This window comes from Gouania willdenowi, chromosome 13 (assembly GCF_900634775.1).
Source record: "Gouania willdenowi chromosome 13, fGouWil2.1, whole genome shotgun sequence".
NCBI classification, from domain to species: Eukaryota; Metazoa; Chordata; class Actinopteri; order Blenniiformes; family Gobiesocidae; genus Gouania; species Gouania willdenowi.
The window spans coordinates 10,387,075-10,397,861 of NC_041056.1; the positions used below are offsets into that span (position 1 = coordinate 10,387,075).

The 10,787-nt window shown below is 34.8% G+C and overlaps 1 protein-coding gene and 1 long non-coding RNA gene across 2 annotated transcripts; one reads left to right on the forward strand and one right to left on the reverse strand.

The window, feature by feature from the left end:
* Nucleotides 1-758: 758 nt before the first annotated feature.
* On the forward strand, nucleotides 759-4,119 carry LOC114474239 (RIMS-binding protein 2). The gene is made up of 5 exons (XM_028464391.1): nucleotides 759-990; nucleotides 1,087-1,243; nucleotides 3,325-3,446; nucleotides 3,557-3,628; nucleotides 4,054-4,119. The coding sequence occupies exons 1-5, from the start codon at nucleotides 769-771 to the stop codon at nucleotides 4,117-4,119; spliced, it is 639 nt and encodes a 212-aa protein (XP_028320192.1). The 5' UTR covers nucleotides 759-768.
* A 278-nt stretch (nucleotides 4,120-4,397) lies between these two features.
* Nucleotides 4,398-5,056, reverse strand: LOC114474240 (uncharacterized). Its single transcript, XR_003675354.1, has 2 exons — nucleotides 4,997-5,056; nucleotides 4,398-4,877 (listed from the first exon to the last, which is right to left on the reverse strand). It is a non-coding gene; the product is annotated as an uncharacterized LOC114474240 (long non-coding RNA).
* Between the last annotated feature and the right edge of the window lie 5,731 nt (nucleotides 5,057-10,787).

Below are 10,787 nucleotides of genomic sequence, written 5' to 3' on the forward strand. Positions count from 1 at the left end.
CACCTGAGCTTTACATCTGGCCCCCAAAGCCCTTTGGACACTGAAGCAATTTAAACATTGAGCTTAAATAATTCATTTCAGTGTTTTATCACCTGGTTTTCCCAACAGGTAAACAAGGTTACTTTAAATTGTGCATTTGGTATTGACTATCTGCAGGAATAGACTGTCCCTTGGTCCAGTGTTTCTTAAATGGGGGTACGTGTACCCCTAGGAATATGCGATGTCACAACAGGGACTACTTTAGAGAGAAAGAGAGTGTATATTAGCAAGAAAAAAGTATTAAAAATATGGATATTTATAATGTGTATTTTTTGTTAAAAATGGTAATAAATATAATGAAGATAGAAATTATCTTGATTAGAACATGAATGGAAAATACAGGGTCCGGCACTAAATACTGTTTCATTCCATTCCATTTTTACGCTCTATGGTCATTTTCTTATTGTATTATGAGCAAAATGGACAAATGGGGTACAAATTTAGATTCAGAATTCAGGGAAGGGGGTACTTGAGACAGAAAAGTTTGAGAACCACTGCCTTGGTCTATGTTGTTGACGACCCATGACAGTGAGCATGTATTTCTAAGCCTCTCCCAGGGCCAGGACAACCTGGCAATTTCAAGCCAAGCTGACCTCATCAATCTATCCACTTTCTTTAAAGAGGATTACAGATGCTCCTTCTGCTTGCTAGCTTACCTACCTCCACTTAACAGTGGGCTAGTCTGCAGAGGCCATCTGTCTGACAGCACAGTGCTCAGGGCTGCTCTCAATGGACACCCGGCTCGAGCTGGATGTTTTGATTTACCCAGATGAAGTGAGGATAGCCACGCCCGAGGACCTCAGACAGTGGGAGCTAGAAACAGCGAGTCAGGTGTCCATTCCCTGTGTGCGGCTCTTTGTGGCACTTTACCCGTACAACCCAGCAGCAATGTCTCCAAACTATGAGACGGCAGCAGAGGAGCTGCCCTTTGTGCCAGGGCAGATCATCAAGGTAGAGACTGAGCAGTGCATTTTTGCTTTTTGTGCAATCATACACCTTCACCTGTGGTCATCAGCTGACATGTACTCCCTGTTTGTGCATCTGTAGGTGTGTGGAGACAAAGATCATGACGGTTTCTACCACGGTGAGTCTGGTGGTCTCTCAGGTTATGTGCCCAGTAACATGGTGGCTGAAATCCCAGTGGACGATGAGTACGTGAAGCATCTGCTCATGCAGCAGGGATTCCTCCCAATGGATCACAGAGGTAGGAAACCAAACTTCTGTTTACTGAGCGTCACTGTGAGACTATAATACAGATACAGTTTTGTTTATTCAGACAAGGTTTTTCAGGAAGTGTTTATCTCCTGACATGTTTCATCAACTGCCAGTCTTCGTCAGAGGAGTTCTGCTGATCGCCTTTGATGGTTCCTAGAACCTGTAGTCGTTCAATAAATGGCAAATTGCTTCTGGTACAACCCTAAAATAAAGCAACCATAAACATGCTAACTAGATCGCTAAACATCTTAGAAGATTTATCTCTCCATGCAGAGGAGTAATTGTCTACTTTGAGCTCCTCTTTGATGGCTACATTGTCTATCATCACAGGCAGATACATACATTAAATTTGTATTATTGTATCAACTACATTATTGTAAATTATACGCTGAGTACAAAATATAGAATAGGACAAGGTTAGGGTGAGTGACTCCATTAAACAAATACCATTAAAGAGTAACTAATCCCAGAGGTTTTGGCTGATGCACGGCTAAGCTGAAAACTTTCATTTTATGGCCAAGATCATTGAGAAGGTGGTCTTCAACCAACTGAGTCAAATCATAACCTTCAACAGAATATTTGATGGACAGAAACTGCTCTCATTAAAGTGCTTAATGACATATCGTTGAACACTGATTCAGGATTAGTGTCCGTTCTCATTCCATTGGATGTTAGTGTTGTATTTGGCACTGTGGACTATAACATTCTATTGCACAGATTGCAAACATGGGTTGGACTAAATGAAAAGGTACTGCGATGGTTTAGGTTCTACTTGGAGGAGCGAAGTTATTTTGTAAGCATTGGAAACTTTGATTCTGACAGATTAACAATTTCCTGTGGGGTTCCTCAGGGCTCTGTTCTTGACCCCTTCTGTTTAACTTTTATATGCTTCCTTTAGGACAAACTTTACAGAACTGTAACGTTGATTATCAGAGCAACGCAGATAACACAAAACCATATCTGTTACTGAACTTCCTTCAACTTAATCATGACAAGATGGAGGTGATTATATTTGCAAACAGGCATAAGAAGACTGCTGTTAGCAGTACCTTGAGTCTCGATGTTTAAAAGAACAAATCAGAAACCTTGATGTTCTGTTTGACTCAGATCTGACATTCAACAGTCAGATTAAATCAATCACTAAAACAGTTTTTTACCATCTAAAGAACATCTCCAGAGTGAAAGGTTTCATGACTCAGCAAGATCAAGAGAAACTGGTCTATCCTTTTATCTCCAGCAGACTGGACTACTGCAATGGTCTTCATCAACAGCTCCAGCTGGTTCAGAACGCTGCAGCTCGAGTTTTAACCAGAACAAAGAGGTCACAGCACATCAGTCCAGTTTTAAAGTCTTTACACTGGCTCGCAGTCAGGCTCAGAAAGTTCTGCTGCTGGTGTATAAATCTGTGAACAAGTTTGGTTCAGAATATATCAGTGAGATGTTAGTCAAGTATGAAACCAGCAGGTCTCTCAGATATATGGACACAGGTCAGATAGTGGAGCCCAGAGTTCACAGTAAACATGGTGAAGTTGCTTTTAGTTGTTATGCTGCAAAGAAGTGGAGTCAACTCCCATTTAAGAAAGGCTCTCTTTTTCTCTTCTACCTATGGGATATTTTTAATCATGTTATTGTTGATGAAATACTTTTACTGCTGATTTCAAACCTTGTTTAATTTTTTAATGCTCTCATTGATTTAATTTTTTTCTGTTGCATGTAAAGCACATGGTTCTTGTGCCTGATACCACTTCACATTTTTAAAGGTTTACCAGAGTCTGTGAGCTGATGGCACAGGACTTACTGTTCTATAATGTATGTATAGCGCACTGATTTGCCTAATGCTATACAAATACATTTCCCTTTCCTTGCCTTTGTATGCATTGTTTTATTTATTCCAATATAGTCCTAAATGACTCTCAGTGGTTCTTTTATCTCTGTGAGGTATCACATGGGTCATAATTATTGCAGTGAGAAGAACAGGCCAAACTCTCCTCTGAAATGTCCAAATATGGTCTCGCACCTTCAAAGGACAAAGGTTTTAAATATGAATTTGTATCCTCATTATTTCTGCAGGTATGTGTTTGATGCCTGCGTCCAATGAAGTGCCCAGTATCCCTGACAATGTGGTTGTTCAACGGATGGTGGCCTTGTTTGACTACGACCCATGGGAAAGCTCTCCGAACATGGACAGCGAAGTACGCGCAAGAAATTGATTTAAAAAAAAAAAAAACCCTGCAGATAAACGTTACTTTTTTTTTAGAAGAACAGCTGGTAAACAACATTAAATATTGTTCTCCTCTTTCAGATGGAGCTCGGCTTTCAAGCAGGAGACATCATATATGTTTTTGGCAACATGGACGAAGACGGATTTTATCATGTAAGTGTCATCTCTGCTACAATAAGTCCAGGAATAGAATAGAATAGAATAGAATAGAGTTTATCAAGTGAGGTTTGTGGTTTGCAATCATCGTTGCCAGATTGGATGGTTCACTATCTTCTTCACTTTAACTGGTGGATTAAAATCTGTTGTATAAAACTTCAATTGGATTTATTTTTAAATTTTATATTTTATGGTGTGCATTTTTGCGGATTTTGAAAAAAGTTTAAAGTGAAGCATTTTCTTGCTGTATCTGGTGTAATTATTACACTTGGGGCAATATGAGACATGTGGTGTTCAGGTGGTCATTATGAAAAGGATCATTTTTGGGGTTGATTACAGTATGTCCTACAGTCTTAATTTTCCTTTCTTATGCTGTATTAAGTTAAGTTAACTAAAACTCGGCCTTGTCTTTTTGGTTTAAGGGTGATCATCACGGACGGCGAGGTTTGGTTCCCTCAAACTTCCTGCAGTCATTACCCTGGGATTAGAAAAAACTGTACTAAGTTTAGTTTAGTTTCATTTTTTTACCAAAAAATGCCAAGTCTGACACAATGAGAATTTAGTCATCTTTACATGGAACACACAGTTAACAAAACATGTTTAAATCATTTTTATTTTCTACATTAATATGGTAATATGACACTCCAGTTGAATACTTTATTTGGTTAAAAAACAACAAAAAAAATGTAATAGTTTACTACATATCAATAATAATAATAATAATATTTTATAGCTTGTAAAATAAATGCAGCAAAGGTGGAAAAGACAAATGTCACATACATCTTTATTTCCTATAACACATTAAAATAGCTCGGTGCAAAAAAACAGTTAATTGCATTTTACAGAAACTTAAAAAAAAAAAATAAATACTTTAATAAAGTTCATGTACATTTTACATCATTTACATTTATGCCTTATACAGTATTTATACATTTTCTTCATTTTACTGCTGATTATGTATTTAATTAAAAAAACATGTTTTTAAAAATAAATAATGTCAAAATGATTCATTATTGTGTTTATTATTCCACATTTCTGTACTGTTATATGATTTTGAAATGTAAAACAAAAAAGGCGTTAAGCTTGTTTCTTCTGTTTCACTCCCTGCAGACAACAGTGCACTCATCCATAAAGTAGGAAACACTACACTGTGTAGTGACGTTTAGCAGTGCTTTCTACTTTATGGGTGACAACACTGTACGTCAGATGCTCCTCGGCCGCTTGGCTGCAAAATGCTGTGGAAATACTGGTTACATTCAAGAAAAAAACCAGGAAGAACAAGTTAAAATGAACTCAAATATCTTTCAAATCAGTGGCATTCATCAATTTCAACATTCTGTTTAAGTAATGAAATATTCATCTTACCCACATGTCGTCTGCGAAGAGGAAAGACAACCCAGAAGTGCGTTCAACCTTTTATTAACCTCCTCTATGACCACGTGATTCACACAGGAAACGCTGCAACGCATTTACACACGTAGACAAGTCTTTACAAAACACACACACACACACACGCACACACGCACACACACACAAACTTGTAAACTTGTGTAGAGGGCCTGTAGAACACATTACACTAAATGAATGACACTTTATTATTCACAATTTGAAGTGTGTGAAGGTTAATAGTAGTTTTCCCTTTAACAGTCAAAAAATTACTCAACCAAAGTTTGGAAGAAACCAACTTGGAACTGAAAAAACACACAGACATGGTCCACACAGTTGTGAGAGTGTATTAAGTATTACTTCCCATCACAACTTCCTCCTTGTGTTTGCGTTTTTAGATGGTTTAGATTATTTTAAAACAAATTGCCGTGTCTGCAAAGTGCCATTTGTTCGCCTCAGAAACTTGTCCCCCGCCACCCCCCCAACCCCCCCTGGCCGTGTAATAACGCCAACAGGAAGTGCTTTAGTATCTGATCTCTACATTTCTGAGAACTTCCATGGCAAGTTGCTGGTTTGCGGTTGCGTGAAGCGCTTTAGTGTCACAGCAGCAACATGTGCAACATCCTTGCTGCAACAGAAACTGCAAAAGATAGGCCTCCGTTTCCACAACAACCGAAACCTCAAATTCACACAAGGTATAAAAGAGGAAGTGGGGGGATGGTTATGGAGAGACACATTTATAGAGCAGCACAGCAAAAAAGGCTTTTTTCATTGCCAACAGGTCAAAACTGAAGTCACATGTTCAAAACTCTTAACACAGTCTGCATGTCCATCAGCATCTCAGCTCAACAGAGGTGGCAAAAGTACTAGTCTTCAGTACTCAAGTAAAAGTATAGATACTTGAAAAAGAAATGACTGATAAAAGTATTGAAGTTGCTCCCTTACTTGAGTAAAAGTAAAACAGTACATGCTACAAAATGTACTTAAGTCAAAAAGAAAAGTAAAGCAAATGTCCCTTCAATAATAAGACAGGATTTTTAATTCTACATCTTTTCTTTTTTAACAACTTGTAGAATACTGGTACATGGAAACAAGTTAAATCTGTTACCTTTGAACACCTGTGGAAAATTTAGCACTCATTATGAATACAATTTGTAAATAAAATGTTTCAAGAACAAAAAAAGTGCAAATGCTCAATAAAATCCGGCCAGAGCAGCTTTAATTTAACGTTTTTGTGAAACTGGTACATGGAAATAAATTAAATCTGTTACCCTTTATACACCTGGATAATTTAGCACTCATTATAGATATGATTTGAAAAAAAAAACTTGAAAATGTTAATTATAAAACTAAGGGACCTGCCTAACAGAAAAAAATCTCCAACTACCAACATTTTGGGTTTTTTTATATCGTGACATCTTCGAAGGTCTTAAAAGTAACAATCTCATTTTAAAAATGTAAAGAGTAGAAAATACAGATATTTGTTTAAAAAAGTAAAGAGTGAAAGTAAAAAGTGGACAAAAAAATAAATACTCCAGTACAGTATAGATACCAGAAAACAATACTTACAGGGTCCCCATGGTCATGAAATTCCTGGAAAAGTCATGGAATATGAAAAAAGGATTTTCCACTCTTGAAAAGTAATGGCATAATTTAACTGTTTTGGAAAAGTTTTGGAAATATAGCCCATTTTATTTCAATGTTTAAAATATATTAAACTCTAAAGATGTTAAGCGTTATCTCAGAGTGAAAGTGCTGCATACCGGCAGCATTATTGAGGGGGAATCACGACTACATTAAATATCTTTTTCACCTGTTCAATGTTTTTGCTTTTTTAACATTTGGAATTAGTGGGTAAGGAAGGGAGTAAGGGGAGGGAATCCAATCTTCGCTATTATAGCTGATGCATCGTTATTTAAAAAATATGGGTGTCAAAGGTGCCACTGTATGACGCTATGATGGATAAGTGATGAACACGACTTACATTCCCTGTGCCACACTTTTGCTACTAACCGTGGGACACTGTCAGTGAATAGATCTCAGTGAATCAGAACAATGTCATGGAAATTTTGGTCAAATATTTTGGAAAAGTTTCGAAAAATCATTGTGAAAAAAGTGTGGGAACCCTGTACTTAAGTACAGCAACAGAGTATTTGTACTTTGTTGCTTGTCACCTCTGCAGCTCAACAGTTCGTCTCGCCCCCCAACAAAAGTGTTTTCTCACCAACGAAACACTTCATACACGTCTCAAAAGAAGCTCATTCAACCACAACACTAGCAAATAGTCACTGGACACATTGTCCCTCTGAGCACACTGAACTACACAATAATATAACAACAAAGAGCATTACATAAACAACATCTGATTCTGATTTTTGTCAGGTGAATCAGTGTTTTTATAATAAAATAAGTTCTTTGCATTTTCATGGTTCTAAATTATTGTATATGCTGTAATATATTGCAACAAGACTGAGTCATGGACCTTACAAAAAAAAAAATATATAAAGATTACTGTAAACAGAAAAATGCAGAAATGTCGTCTGTGAATTGCATCATCATTTATTTATTTCCATTGTCAATATTTTGATAGAATTTTCAAAAGATTTGAATGTGTCTGTAGCAGACATTCCCTATGTGGTTTTCTTTTTTTTCCCATTCTGTTTTGATTGTGTTTTGAACTGTTTTGAACAAAGTGTGTTGGCATTTTTAAAAATGTGCTGTAAAATGTTAGTGTATTGCAGGTGGTGAACTAGTGACTGAGAAAAGCGTTGAATTTTGGTGACTGTGGTCACTGAATAAATGTTGTGTGAAAACAATATGAAGTGATTTAAAGTTTAGCCCACATACTCTTCTGTCTTGCAGACTGTTAGTTTTGAATATGTGACTTCAGCTTCAACCAATGCTTGTTTGCTATCAAAAAATAAAAACTGTAAAACTTTAGTGATAATTATGGCTTCTGTTTTTGGGATCTTTCCAATACGAGTCAAAAGCATGACTGTGCAACCACAGCATTGTTTCTGTAAAGGCTGACTCTACGGCAGAAGTCTATTCCTGCATTATTGGATTATATGCACAGTGATCTCCTCCAGGACTTAGGGTGACATAGATAGCATCAAGGTGCCAGAAACCATAGTGCATTACCCTCAGAGGTGGAAGTACTCATGTAACTGCAATTGAGTGGCTTTTATAGTTGTACTTTTTTGTGTATATTTCTACTTCATTCTTTTTTTTTTATTATTTATTTTTATTAGTATTTTATTATGTTTTCAACAGTGTTCAAGAACAAGCATTCCTTTACACACAAGTGCATTTTTTCCAAACTCAATGTCCTTAAAATGGCCATGCTTGTATTAAAAAGAATACTTACAAAAAGAAAAAGAAAATAAACTGAAACAAAAAACAGGAAAAAAAAAAACCAAAAAAAAACCAGTTGTTGCTCAGGAGTACATTTATAAATCAGTATTTTTACTTGTACTCAAGTAATGTGTTATATTTTTACAGGGGAGTGAGAGCCACTCGTGACTTTTACTTTGAGTACTATCTATTTGAGCTACTTTTTACTTGTACTTGAGTATTTTATTTTATGTATGACTTACGTAAACTTACACTTGAATACAATTTTAATTAAGTAATAGTACTTCTACTTGAGTTGGATATACTGTGTGTGTGTGTATATATATATATATATATAAACTTTTCTTATATATATTCAGACTTTCATATATATATTTAATTTCCTGAACGGCTTGCCATAACACACACACACACACACACACACACATTTATATATATATACACACACACACACACACACACACACACACCTCTGATTGTTTATTGCTGCCCTCTAGTGAATGTAAGAGCAGGTAATGCAGTACATTTTTTGTCCAAGTTAGATTTAAGAAGGGTGATGAGATGGTAAAAATAAATATATTGATAATATCCGTTAATATGAAATGGCCTACATATAGAAAAATATTAATAACTATATGAAACCAATTATGCAGGTGCAGTTGATAAATTAATTTGGTTATTTTCTTGGTACTTTCTCTTTAGTCCATTATTATAATAATTGAATATGAATAAATATGAACAATAATAATATGAATAATGATAATATTGAAATTGCTACACCAAAAACAATGACACTTAACCTCTATATAAAATGATGAAATAGCAGTGAATAACCCCTCTTTAATGATTGTGTGTGTGTGCGTGCGTGTGTGTATCAGATTCACACACACAGGTTGGTAATGATTAGTACATTTTCCTAGTAACTAGTTGAGTGCAATGCTGATATTCTGGGGGATTTTAAGACTGAATGTTTATTCTTCTGGCACATTAGTCATTTATTTGGACTTGTTTAATAAAACAGCACAAAGGTTGTCTACAATCCCCAGCTATTGGCTCATAGACTCTGGAATTAGTCAATTTTTGTTGGTTTTTATGTCACAAACTTTATGCAAGAAAGATTATTATCAAATGTAAACACTTTATTATCAAAAAGACATCTCTCGGTAGATAAATTAAATAAGTCTACATTAGGGTGAAAAAACAGTTTGTGGTTTGTTTTATTTTGAAAATAAAAAATATTTACATGTTTAATCAGTTGTTATTTTTCCTGACAAAACTATATCAACATGTTAAAAAAAAAAAAGAATGCTTTTCTTACCCAACAATAAACCAGCACAAAGGCCGGATTTATTGACCATCATTTTTTTCTAAGAACATTTTGGGTTTAATATATTCACTGATGTGTATCAAATGCACATTAAGAACATGTCCATTATATACGTTTACTACTTATTAGTTGTTTTTCACTCACAGATTGTAGGAGGAAATGGTCTAAAGCTGGACATTTGTACACACTGGATGCTTCGAGGATACTATTAAACAAAGAAAGTTTCCCATAACCACCTTCACATTCTATTGACCAATTAATGAGAAAACACTTCAGTTGCAACTAAGATTTTTCAAACAAAATTCCATCTTACACGACACTCAAAATACAGTCCTTTAATCACATCAGGGGGAAAAAAAACATACATACATTACTCATTGCTCAAAACACATTTTTACCCTGGCCTTCAGCAGAGCTTAAAGTGTTCTTAAAGAGTTTCTTAAATCTTTTAATGTTTTACTAGTGTCTTTTGTTTTATGGTGTTATATATTCATTAAAGCTGACATTGAAGAAAAACTATAAACTAAAATGTATATAGAATTTAATTATATATATATAAAAAAGGTCTGAGTCTGTAGATTATTATTAGCAAAATGTGTGAAACTATATCAACACATTTTTAATAAAAAGCAACAAAAGAGGTTTAACCTTAGTACTTGTAGTTACGAATTAACATTCTAGTCAAAATAACCAATATATATTGCATCCCACACCTTTTTCTATTATTATGTTTTAATTATTCTCTCTTTTTTTTTTTTTTTTTTTGGTTGAGAATACAATAGTACACATAAAACATGTAACATATATTACCCCATTTCTTTAACAATAAAAAAAAAAAATCAAAAAAATAAAACATAATATTTACAACTATAATATTTATTTAATTTCAAACTAAAGTATCCGGGTATGAATGCTGGTTTCAAATGCGTTTTTGATGTTTGATCACATTTGAAGGCAGTTTATAAAAAAAAAAAAGGAAAAAAGAAAGAAAAAAAAGAAAAAAATGAAGAAAAACAAAAAAATAATTTTAAACAACCTTTTTCACATAAAAAAATAAATAATAATAAATACATAAGGCAAATAATTAAT